The 12910-nt window shown below is 38.8% G+C and overlaps 1 protein-coding gene across 1 annotated transcript; it reads right to left on the bottom strand.

The window, feature by feature from the left end:
* Positions 1–1671: 1671 nt before the first annotated feature.
* CRIPT (CXXC repeat containing interactor of PDZ3 domain) lies at positions 1672–12899 on the bottom strand. The gene is made up of 5 exons (XM_038551213.1): positions 12774–12899; positions 8086–8151; positions 7130–7184; positions 2721–2824; positions 1672–2442 (listed from the first exon to the last, which is right to left on the bottom strand). Exons 1-5 carry the CDS (start codon positions 12787–12789, stop codon positions 2378–2380), a joined length of 306 nt encoding a protein of 101 aa, XP_038407141.1. The 5' UTR covers positions 12790–12899; the 3' UTR covers positions 1672–2377.
* Between the last annotated feature and the right edge of the window lie 11 nt (positions 12900–12910).

The following is a 12910-nucleotide window of genomic DNA, read 5'->3' as shown; positions in this document are numbered from 1 at the left end:
GCTCAACCACTGAGCACCCAGGCATCCCTGCACAGGTGTAATTCTTACATCATTTTGATGGCTGCATATTCTATGAATGAATGTACTTAAAGGTGTTCTACTGGCATTTGTTTCTAACACGTATATTTTAAATACAATCTGAGATTTAAAAAATACATTATTTTATCATTTTTACATTTTTTTGTTTTTTTTTTCATTTTTACATTTTGTTTGATAAAAGCTAGTCTTAATTCTGTCGTCTTATATATTTTTTTATTTTTTTAGATCCCGGAGTGAGATAGAGAGATGGGGGAGGGGGAGAGGGAGAATCTTAAGCAGGCTCCACGTCTAGCATAGAGTCCATAATGGGGCTTGATCTCATGACCCTGAGATCATGACCTGAGCCCAAACCAAGAGTTGAACGACTAACTTGAGCCACCCAGATGTCCCTTATAGTTTGTTTTTCTGCTTTCCTTTTAAAAAAATATTTTATGTTCACATTTTGTTTGCGGATTTTCCTTCTCATTGAACAAATTTTATTCAATTTATGGCTGTTATATTATTGTTCCAATAATATGAAGATTTGTAACACTTAAGAGTCTATCCTGAGTATAAAACTAATGAAAATCTTTGCAGAAGAACTGGAGTCGGGCCAGTAGATCATTTCTGGAAGGGAGTTATACAAGGCATGAATATGAAATACGAGTTGTGGAAGTCTAGATCCAAGCTGATACCTGAGAATTGTACTTTCTCAGAGTCAACCAACCCAATGGATCTGGACCACTCTCTAACTGGATTCTATTACAGGTTCCTTGTATTGATTTTTAAAAAAGATTTTATGTATTTATTCATGAGAGACACGACACACACACACACACACACATAGAGGCAGAGACACAGGCAGAGGGAGAAGCAGGCTCCCTGCAGGGAGCCCGATGTGGGACTTGATCCCGGGACTCCAGGATCACGCCCTGAGCCAAAAGCAGACGCTTAACTACTGAGCCACCCAGGTGTCCCCCTTGTATTGATTTTAATTAAAAAAACAAAAACAAAAACAAAAAACAAAAAACAAAAACCTTAATTGATTAAAGTGGGAGAAGATACTTCCTGGTCCCAGAGCTATATTTGTTGTATTTTGCATCATCCTTATGATCATTGCGGATAAGAATAGCAATGTAGCCTAGAGAAATACTATTTTAAAAACATTACAGGTAAATGAAACCGTTAAAACTTTAAGTACTTTCCATCATAATTCAAAAACAAATAGAGGGATCCCTGGGTGGCGCAGCGGTTTAGCGCCTGCCTTTGGCCCAGGGCGCAGTCCTGGAGACCCGGGATCGAATCCCACGTCCGGCTCCCGGTGCATGGAGCCTGCTTCTCCCTCTGCCTGTGTCTCTGCCTCTCTCTCTCTCTCTCTCTCTGTGACTATCATAAATAAATAAAATTAAAAAAAAAAAAAAAGAAATGTAGTATCTATACATGTATATTATTGTTATTTATCCTATATATTTTATAATATGTATTTTTACCTACTGCACTTGGCAATAGGAAATATGTTTTTGGTTTCCCATAGTAGGCTGCAAGCTTCAAAAGCAGAAGTCCTAAGCCTCTGAAGGCAGCATAAGAAAAAAATCTTTGACCTCAAAGTAATCTTTTAGCAGTCGTGTTATATATAAAAGAAGAGCCAAAATGTTGGTTTTGTTTTATTTATTTTTGGTGGGTGGGAGAGGAGATAAAAAAAAAAGTTTGTTTTTTGCTTCAAGGAGCTCTTCTCAAGAGTGGTAACTCATTCATTACACATTCCCATGGATGAGCACTGTTTTCTTAGCTTTCATGACAGTTTGAGTTCAAGGTAATGTACATAAAATATATTTTTTTGAAATTCAGTGTATTCATTTGGACACACATGGGGTGACCCTTGTGTTCTCATTCTCAGACAAAAGGTACTGGCACTTTGGCTTCAAGAACGAATAAAAGGTATCATAAATACAACTGCGATTTGGGTCTGGGCTAATGACTAAGGAACTATTCAGCTATAATGGTCTCAGATATTTCAATGCCCTGTGAAGCAGAGTGATGAGGATAAGAATTATATGAACAATGATAAATAAAAAGCATCTACAGAGACAGGAAAATATTTTTCATTAAATTTGCCAGTTACTCTAGTTCAGTAGGATGTTTGTGAGGAAAAGAACTACGGCAGGAAACTACTACGTTGTTGTTCAGAACTTTTTTTTTTAGAACTACTTAAGAGCAAAAAAATGAATACCAACCAACTTCCTCAGTTTGATATTGTCTTAAAATGTGTTATTTTGTAACTTGAACACCTATGTTATGTCTTGAAAATTCAAAGCAAAATGTAAAATCATGTAGAAAGCCAGAAACGTCATCAATATATCTACACAGATGTTTGCTTGTAGTTTTTGGTGTCCAAAACCTTTTTTCCACACATTGCACAGATGCCTAAAACAAATAAACAAACATGTAAGCAATCAAATCATAATACCAACTAATAATACCAATCAAATATCTATTATCAACAGTTGGTTTATTTAAGTCACTCCTAAAGTTTAAAATGCAAGTTAACAGTGTGAGAGTAGAGCAAAAGAAAGCACAGACCTAACTAGGAACAAGTTCTAAGTTTTATCTTGCCTTAGAGAAAAGAACACTTGACTAACAGAATCTATGAATGGCTACTCCTTGATATGAATAGAAAAAAATGGGTTTTGAAAGAAACTTACCCTTTTTGTAGGCACAGCCCTGGCAGTAATGAGAACCCGGTTGGTGCACGGAACTTTTACAAATTCTGCAAGTGGAGAACTTATTCTTTCCATATGGATCAAATCTAGAGTTGTGTTTTTAAGAGAAAAAAGATGTATAATAGAACAGAACACTTAAATGACCTCCCTTAAGCAACAAATGGGATTAATCCATGCTCTTCGTTCCCTCTGTCAAACTCTACAATTGACAGGCACACTTGCAGCTGGCTCCTCTCACCGCACCTGCACACTGCTGCCCCTTCCATGTGAGTTGCATGCTTATGAAGAGTCAGTTACTTAATCCCAAACCTGTTTCTATGAATTGTATTTGCCCATATATTTGTGTGATATAGTTACATATTATGGAAACTGATGAAATGTGGGTGCAAAAAGAGTGACCAATTCTCTTAAAAACTAGGAGAATGGGGACACCTGGGTGGCTCAGCAGTTTGGTGCTTGCCTTTGGCCCAGGGTGTGATCCTGGAGTCCCGGGATCGAGTCCCACATCAGGCTCCCTGCATGGAGCCTGCTTCTCCCTCTGCCTGTGTCTCTGCCTCTTTCTCTGTGTCTCTCATGAATAAATACATAAATAAAAAATTTAAAAAAAAACTATGAGAATGCTTTAGGATGGCTAGATAAGTGTGAATCACTGAACTGCCACCGAATTCGGTGAGGCAACTTCAAAATAGGGGTAAGATCGTAAGTGGAAGGATTTGGCACTTTGCAAGTATGTCAGTTCTTGCTCCGCTTGAAAGATACTGCAAATGAGCCTTTTGGTTATGATTTATGTAAGGTAAATGATGAAGAAAGCTCTTATCAGTAGACTCATACTCAAAAAGCCTGTCTCAGTGCCAAATGACTGATGAATGCATGTGCTGTGATGTGCTGTGACTTACAGTAAGTGTATCGTTTAATAATTGCCTCCTTTAGCTGACATTTTCCATTAATTGACCTGATTCCTTTGCATAAAAGAGTTTCTACTACATAAAAATGCCACCTTATAGTGAATGGAGTAGAAGATAATTTCCCCTAAATTGGCCATAACTTTTGTAACAATACTCATATACCGAATACCAACACTATCCTAGACCTGGTTTCTTCTCTTGGGATATAATACAATAGTTCATTTTCAAAGGTTAATTTTTCCAAACCCAAAAGAATGTCACTTTACTGTGCACTCTTTTTAAAAAGCTCAATTTGTATGTAGCCATATGGATGACTACTTTCACTTCACATTTTATTCTAAGGTGCACATTTAGGACACCTGGGTGGCTCCCCAGGGTTCTAGGATCGAGTCCCACATCAGGCTCCTTGTGTGGAGCCTGCTTCTCCCTCTGTCTGTGTCTCTGCCTCTCTGTCATGAATAAATAAATAAAATCTCTAAGGTGCCCATTTTAGTATGTCTGAAATCTTACAATTAATTGGCAGGGTTTTTCCTTTCTTAAAGCAATGACATGTCTATTAAATGTGGTATCTTAGATTCATGTAATACTATACTACGCTTTCCAAAGTGAGACATTTAGAGTATCCAAAGTAATAGCTACTTCTTAATGATATTGGAGTAAGGCTGGGAACATAAAGGAACTGGAAGTATCTAAAACTGTACAATCTATAAAAATTATGACATAGTTAATAACTGAACGGTCGCAGGGGACATCGGTAAGTCAGAGTAATACTTAGTGTGATGCCTTCCTGAAGATTAAGTCTACTATGCTGTTTTATATCCATTACTTAATAAGCGCCATTAAGTGCCAGGCACTACAGGCAGTAAAAATATTATTATTATTATTATTTCTAATCCTTGGGATAGTGTCATGAAACAGGTATTTATTCATTCAGCAAATATATAGTGAGTGCCTACCATAAGCCTGTCATTGTTTTCTTTTTTTTTTTTTTATTTTTTTTATTTATGATAGTCACAGAGAGAGAGAGAGAGAGAGAGAGAGAGAGAGAGGCAGAGACACAGACAGAGGGAGAAGCAGGCCCCATGCACTGGGAGCCCGATGTGGGATTCGATCCCAGGTCTCCAGGATCACGCCCTGGGCCAAAGGCAGGCGCCAAACCTCTGCGCCACCCAGGGATCCCCTGTCATTGTTTTCATACAAAAGAGGGATCTAACAGACAAAGCCTCTTGCCCTCCTTAAGCTGACATTCTAATAAGACCAATAGGTAAAGGACAGACAGTATATAAAGGCAAACACGCTTTTCAGGTGGTGATATGCCTTGTAGAGAAAATTCAAACAGGATATTGTGGTAGACATGAGGGGAAGGAGGGAAGACATTAATTCAAATACTGGTTAGGGACCCACTCCCTACAGTAAGCTCTGCAGGACGGGCTCTAGGAGGAGGGAGTAGCAAGCATGAACCAATTCCAGTAGGAGTGGGCTTGGTCTATTTGATGCAGGAGTTGGTCAACAGGAATTCAGAGAGGTGGGAGGGGTGGGATCATGGAAAACCTTGCAAAGTGAAAGAGGGGTTAGATATATTCTACGTGAAAAGAAAAGCAATGCAGGGTTCTGAGAAAAGCATTTATGTGCCCTTTAAAGGACCTCTTTGGCTACTATGAGACTGAACTCTAAAGAATTAGAGAGGAAGCAGAAAGATGGAAAGATCTTACAGCATCTAAGAAAGAAATAACCAGTGGTTTGGAAGAGGGTAATAATAGTGAGATAAACAGAAGCAGGTGGATTCAGTTACATGTTGGTGGCAGAGCTAAAGAACTTGCTGATGAAAGGGAAGTAAGGAAAACGAAGGGATCAGTGCAGAATTCTAGGTCTTAGGCTTGAAAGGCTTGGACTGGACAGTAGTAGATGATAAGAATCTGGTTGGAAGACTGCAGGAACAAGAGGTTGCCTGTTAGACACCAAATTGATAAGTCAAGTAGGTAGTTGGATATATTTCTGGAGTTCAGAGGAGAAGTCAGGACAGGAGGTATAGATCTGGGAGTCATTAACATACAGTTTGAATTTATTTATTTATTTATTTATTTATTTATTTATTTATATTTATTTATTTTTTAAATTTTATTTACTTATGATAGTCATACAGAGAGAGAGAGGCAGAGACATAGGCAGAGGGAGAAGCAGGCTCCATGCACCAGGAGCCCGATGTGGGATTTGATCCCGGGTCTCGAGGATCGTGCCCTGGGCCAAAGGCAGGCGCCAAACCGCTGCGCCACCCAGGGATCCCAGTTTGAATTTAAAGCCATTAGACTAAAGTCACTTGAGGAGAGATTATACATTTATAAACAGAAAAAAAAGAGAAAGGTCTAGGACTGAGTCTAGAGGCACTTGACTGAGAAGGAACAGCGAGTTGGGAGGAAAAAAAGAGTGTGGTACTCCAGAGCCAAGCGAATAGAAGGTTGCAGGAGCATCAGGCTGGCTCAGTCAATGGAGCATGTGACTTCTGATCTTGAGACTTTTGAGTTCAGGTCCCACATTGGGGGTAGAGTTTATACAAAAAAGAGAGAGAGAGAGAGAGAGAGAGAGAGAGAGAAAGAATAGAAGGTTGCAAAAATGCAAGTCATTACAAAGGTTAAATAAAATGAGAATAGAGAAGTCCATTAGGTGTGATCCTGCCAAGCACAGCGGCATGGGTTGGTGGGGCTGAAGCCCTGACTGGAGTGGCTGAAGTCAAGAATAGAACTTTACAGTCACTGAGAAAGCATCTGGATAAGGCTTCTGAAAACTTCTGCTGTGAAGGGAAGCAAGGAAATGGGGTGGCACTGGAAGGGTTCATGGATTTTTTTAAGACTGGAAATAATAAAGCATAGAGTTCAAAAGTGGTTTTTAGGGTGGGAGACACTTTTATCTCCATTCTTAGATGAAAAAGTAAAGTTCAAAAAAGTCAAGAAACTGGCTTCACTTCCTTCCTTAAGGTCCCAGAGCTAGACAGGGACGGTCTAAACTCAAATTTAAGGCTGACTTCAGAGCTTCTGATCTGACCACATCTATTGCCTCCGATTTGTATGTTATTTAAGAACTAGATAAAATAACCTAAAATAAAACCAAACCAAGCAATATTATTCTAAAATTAGTCCTATAAAACATACCACACTGAAGCACCTGAATGAAACTACAAAGTGATTTTAGGGATAAGGCAAGAAACCAGTTTGCAAAAGAAAAAAAAAGGAACAAGATAAAAGTCATGTTTTCTGCTGAAATTATATATATGAAAAAATATAGCTCTAATATCTTCATATGTTGATATACTGAGGAGAAGCAGGGTGAAGCCAGCAGGTTATAACAGATAGCTTGGCTTTGCATGCTAGGAACTATTGACCAGTTTTATCACAACAAAATGATGCATACCCAATTCATTCTGGTATGCTTAAGACCAAAAAGAGTGGAAAGTCAGATGCCTGTGGGTAGAGTGGCTGCTTCTATACTTACCTTGCTTTTTTTGAAGTCAAAGCTTTATTTTCATTCAACTTTCTTCCACCACTTTCTAAATCAAGGTATACATGTATTTTAGTAGGTTATTTCTGCACATTTCACTATAACATATACATTTAACATTTAACAATTAGTTAAAGAGTTCATTCTTTGACCTCCTACCACTTGAATAGCCTATATAAAAATTTTCAAAAATCCTTAGTTAATAGCCAGGTTTTTAAGACATTACTTCAAAAGGAAACATTTATTATGAAACAGTAAAACTGTGGATAATCATTTTATTTTTCAGACTCAAGAGGACTTTAGGGATGGGTCTACATTTAATTTATCTAGTGTAAAATCTTGAAGTCACTACTGTGGTGCCAAGACCCTGAATACAGTACAAGCGTTTCTTTTTCTTCCCTTTAGAAATATCTCAACTATGTATAATGATATGATGGTGAAAATGTAAATGTGTGAATGATTTGTTCATGAATTTTTATAAAAGTCAGGTGAAGAGGGAGGAATACACACTTTAATAAAGTGGAATCAAATCAGTTACTATGATCTACTCATTGGTTGAAAATCATTTCATGATTTTGCTATCTCTTGCCTAACAAATAAAAAAAGATTAAATTGTTAGGGGATCTGGAATTCTTTAATATTTAGGAGATGAGGGGCACCTGGATGGCTCAGTTGGTTAAGCAGCTGCCTTTAGCTCAGGTCATGATATCAAGGGTCTGGGATTGAGCTCCCTGCTCAGTGGAGAGTCTGCTTCTTCCTCTCCCTCTGCCCCTCCCCCCATATCTTGCTTGCATACACATTCTCTCTAATAAATAAAATCTTAAAAAAAAAAAAAGAGAGATGGAATACTTTGCACATAAAAGAGTTCTTTTTACAAATAATGTAAAAGCTAAAACATTAGTCACAGGAAGTACCGGATTCAACTTCCTCTTTCCCAAATGGAAAAATACCTGTGGTATTCCTTGCACCGTCTTTCCATGTGTCTGGAGTGATAACAGTACCAAGTTTCTTTTCACCTGTTATAACAAGATAGTAAAAGTAAGGGGAATTTGGATTTACTATTTAATAAATACACTACATTGTGCCTAAAGTTCAGTGTATCAACCACCGTCTTGCAGTAGGAGCCTTTTCATGCTGGGGTACGGGCTGTGAACTGAGACTGAAGATACTAACTGTGGGCAATGGGTACCTGACCCAGTAAAATCTGTACAGTACGGTGGCTAATGGCAGGCTTTCCTTGTATATGTATGCTTTAAATAAATCTGAAAAATCTAAACAAATCTGGTACACATATTTATTCCATAAATATTTACTACGCACTTATGATATATAAACCACTATAGAGAGTTCAGAGAAAAATAAAATGATAAATAAGATAAAGCTCTAGGTTTCAAGGAATATACAACATACTATTTTCTCTAATAGAAGTCCTTAGTCTGGGTTCCATGGCTAGACCTCAGAAGACAAGTGGACAGGATGAAGCTGTATACCAAACTACTGTATATTCATTTTTCTTCTTGTAAGAGTCCATAGCTTTCAGGGCACCTGGGTAGCTCAGTCAGTTAAGTGTCTAAGTGTCTGCCTTCAGTTCTGGTCATGATCTCAGGGTCCTAGGATCGAACCCCACATGGGGCTCCCTGCTCAGCGTGGAGTCTGCTCCTCCCTCTCCCTCTGCCCCTCCCCCTGCTTGTGCTCCCTCAAGTGCACAAATAAATTAAAAAAAAAAAAAAAGAGTCCATAGCTTTCATCAGATTTTTAGAGAGGTCAGAGACCTCTGAAAAAGAACCATTCAAACCAAAATATAACCTAGAAAATAAAAAGCATAGTAATGGATGGCTAAAGTACTAGGAGAAATACCATAGGGGAAGAAATAACCTGAGCTAGGGAAATCCAGGAAAGCCTTTGGAGGAGACAGGAAGAGGGTCTGGATGTGGCAATGGGATTGTGAAGACAGAGGAGAGAGGATAAAGGCAAACTAGAGAAAGGCTGTATCTTGAATGAAGGCACAGAAAGCTAAGGGTACATGTGGTCTTGCAAAGTAGCTTGGTTTGGCCAGAGTGAAGGTAAGAGTACATGAAAACAAAGTTGGAAAGATAAGCTGAGCCTTCATTGTGGAGGGTCATCCTGAATCCGGGCTCCAAATATAAAACCCCAAATTATTCTCTGCACATTGAGTATTTATTAAAGGCTTTAAATTCAGGAAATGATAGAGTGCACTTATATTTAGGTTCAATTCAAATGTCTGTTGTGATTACTCTAAACCATGCCCTGGCATAATGATGAAGGGATGGTAAGACACAGTCTCTACCCTTTGGTCCTACTGTTTAGCATTTGGTCAGAATGTAATACTTGTTGCATGAATGAAAAGAAAAGGTGACAAAAATGCAAGAATGAAAGATGGAGTCAAGGTTTAATTGAGCATTTTTATATGGAAGGGGAGCTGATTAAAGATTCCAAAGGATATAGTGACAAATAAAGAGGTACGGAAGGATGGCAACAAGGACACGAGTAGAATTTTTCTTGGAAAAAGGGAAAGAGGTAAATGAGTATGGATGTGGATCTGTTTACAGGTATCGTAAAAGAAGTTGATAATGTTCCCATTTAATTACCTTGCTTGTCTTATACCTATAAGGAGGTATTTGTCAACAGAGGATGAGGTAGATGAAGGTGGGGGAAATTTAAGGGATTAGAGAGTTTGGAATAGTCACTAGTGACAAAGGGCAAGAGGGCTGACTAAAGAGAAGTAAAAAAGACCAATGAATAGTATTAAAGATCTTGGAGAATAGGAATTGTACACTTTTAGTGGTACCAATTGGTTCATTTATGAGTTTTCCCCAGTGGCCTTCACATGCATGCAGGACAGTTTAAGGAGAGAAGAGGCAAAAGCAGAGAGAGCACAGTTTGAAGAGAAAGGAGCTGGGAGGGGATCACATTAGTTTAACTCAAGAGTGATGGGGACCTCAGGTAGGTTATTTAAGGGGTAAATGAGAGGCTAGGGAAAATATGAGCTATTGAATGGAAGTAACAATAGCAGGACAGGCAAGTGTTTGGATGCAGGTTGACAAAGGGATACCAGAACGAATGAGCGATGAATAAGGCTTTATGAATGGGTGACTGGGAGGACTGCCATGCCATTAAATGATGGAAGAGAAGTTACAGATTTATAAAGTAGGATGACAAATTCAGTCTTGGAAGTACTATACTACTATGTAACAACCAGATGAAGGGTCCCAGTATTGTCTGGAGAAATTTCTTCTATTGGTCTTGGTATAGAGAGAAGTCGGCTGGAGATGTGGATTAGACATTCACTGGCATGGATAAACTACTTGAAGCCAGATATTTCCAAAACAAAGAGTCAAAAGAAGGGCAGATGTCGATCACTGGGAAATATCTACTTTAAGGGAGAGGGAGAATAAGAAAACTTGGAGATTATAATGGTAAAGAAGAAGAGAAGTAAATTCAAAGAGAATCTAGATCAAGTTTCAAAGTCACAGAGAAGCAGAAAGGGACTGAAAGAAAGGTCTTTGAATTAAGAGTCTATTTTTATTTGGGGAATAAGATGGTACAGAAGGTAGAAAGGTACTAGAGCAAAGAAATAATACAGACTTTCAGAAGTGCAGAGAAGTAAAAAGCAAATGACCTTTATGACATATATCACGTCCCAGAGCCAAACTATGTGTATTTTAACATCACATCCGATCTTGGCTTCTCAAAATTTTTATGTGCCTTAGGAAATTACCTCTCAGAATTTGCCCAGTATCCTCAATTTTCCTGGGAAAAAAGCACTTATGGTGTAAAGAACATCACACAAAACAAGTTAAGCCCGTCAGAATGCCAGGCCTCTAAAGTTAAAATGTACCGAATTAACACAAATTACAAAGAAGGCTAATTTACATGTTTAGGAACTACCCTACATAAGAGAAAAGACATGGAGAAGGTGCATAACCTAAATATATGTAAGACATAGTTACTCAAACAAGCAAAACCAAAAAACCTCATAAGTATTGGATGGAGTAGAGTTAAAAGGACGTCAATGTCAAACAGCTTAATGTACTTTTTGGAGCAATGAAAATATTCTAAAATTGATTGTGGTGATGGTCGCACAACCCTGTGAATACGCTAAAAATAACAGAATGGCACATTTTAAATGGGTGACTTCTACCTATGCCAATTGGTAGAACTGCAATAATTTTTTAAAAGCTTCATGTGAGATGATGATGTAAAGCATAGAAAAATGAAAATATCAGTCCCACTCTACTCCTCATAAAATGGAGCAGAGTTTAATGCTGAGTGCCACATACTGGGAGTTATGATAGGAATAACCAGTTTTTGAGTATACACTAAGGCACTTTTATATCAGGCTTTACCTGCATTATCTAATTCTCACAAAACCCCATAAATTATGTATTATTCTCATTTTTCAGAGGAGAAAACTGGAGCCAAGAAATATTAGGTAATTCACCATGGTTATTCCTTTACATAATGTAAAACCTGTGATTCAAACTCATGGGTGCCTGTGTTTAAAGGTTTATCTACTGGGGGGGAGGGGAGAATATAAACAGAATTGATCAAGTTAATGTTAATCCAGATAAGAGGACTTGAAATCTTGTTAAGAAAAGTCTAGCCTGAGGAAAAAGAGACTTAGGGATATGAGAGCCGTTTTAAAACATATAGACAGTCTGTGACATCAAAGAAATCCTAAGATACTTTCCAGAAACATCAAGGGTTTGCATTAGAATCACTGCCTGGCAACTGTAGGGATGAAGGATCTTTTCTTTTCTTCTTTCTTTCTTTCTTTCTTTCTTTCTTCTTTTTTTCTTTTCTTTTCAGATTTTATTTATTTATTCATGAGAGACACACAGAGAGAGCCGTAGAGACACAGGCAGAGGGAGAAGCAGACTCCATGCGGGGAGCCCGATGTGGGACCCCAGGTCACGCCCCGGGCTGAAGGTGACACTAAACCGCTGGGCCACCCGGGCTGCCCAAGAAGGAACTTTCTAAAAGCCAGTGGCATCTACGCAGACTGTTTTGAAGGTAGTGAGGCTTTCTGAACCCTGCCTCAAGACCTCAGATATTCATGCAAAGAACATTTAAGTCAACATTTAAGGATGCTAACTTCGGGTTGCTCGTTAAAATACAGGATGCCCTGTTCAATTTAAATTTCAAATAAACAATGAATGGTGTTTTAGTATTGTCATGTCCTAAAGGTAAGCCCAAAGCACTTTCAGTACTAAGAAGCTGCGAGCAAAGACAAGTCTCAAATATCGCATGGGATATACTTCTAAAAAAAGTATTCATTTTTAAAATGTCTGCTATATCTGGAAACTCTGGGTGTTGTAAAAATGACTTTTAAGATCCATTCCAATGCTGAGGGTCTGTGAGGCTAAGGAGCCAGTCAAGAGCTGTATGGGATGAAATCCCGGGGTGGGGCTGGGGGAGGCAAAGGAAATAGACAAATCAGTACAAAACTGAGAACACTCCGAATGCAAAACCAATGGGAACGGTGAAAGGGATAAAGGACAAAGGCTGGAATCAGAGACTTGTGGCCGAAAGAAAAGACAAAGAAAAGGCGAAGTCCCCGGAGAACTCCTGCTAGCTTCTCCTGGCCTCCTCCCAAAGAGTCAGCCCCTTAACTCACATTTTTCGCACACCATCCTTCCCCGACGGTTCCCCCGGCCGCAGAAACAGCAGCAGCTCGAGAATGTCAACACAACAGCCGGGGCAGACGTCCCCTTCCGGGTTACGAAAATCCGCTTCCGGCCGCCCCGCCCTCCG

This window comes from Canis lupus, chromosome 10 (genome assembly GCF_011100685.1).
Source record: "Canis lupus familiaris isolate Mischka breed German Shepherd chromosome 10, alternate assembly UU_Cfam_GSD_1.0, whole genome shotgun sequence".
In the NCBI taxonomy this organism is placed as follows: Eukaryota; Metazoa; Chordata; class Mammalia; order Carnivora; family Canidae; genus Canis; species Canis lupus.
Note: the sequence above shows the minus strand (reverse complement) of the source record. Positions and strands in the feature narration are given on the sequence as shown.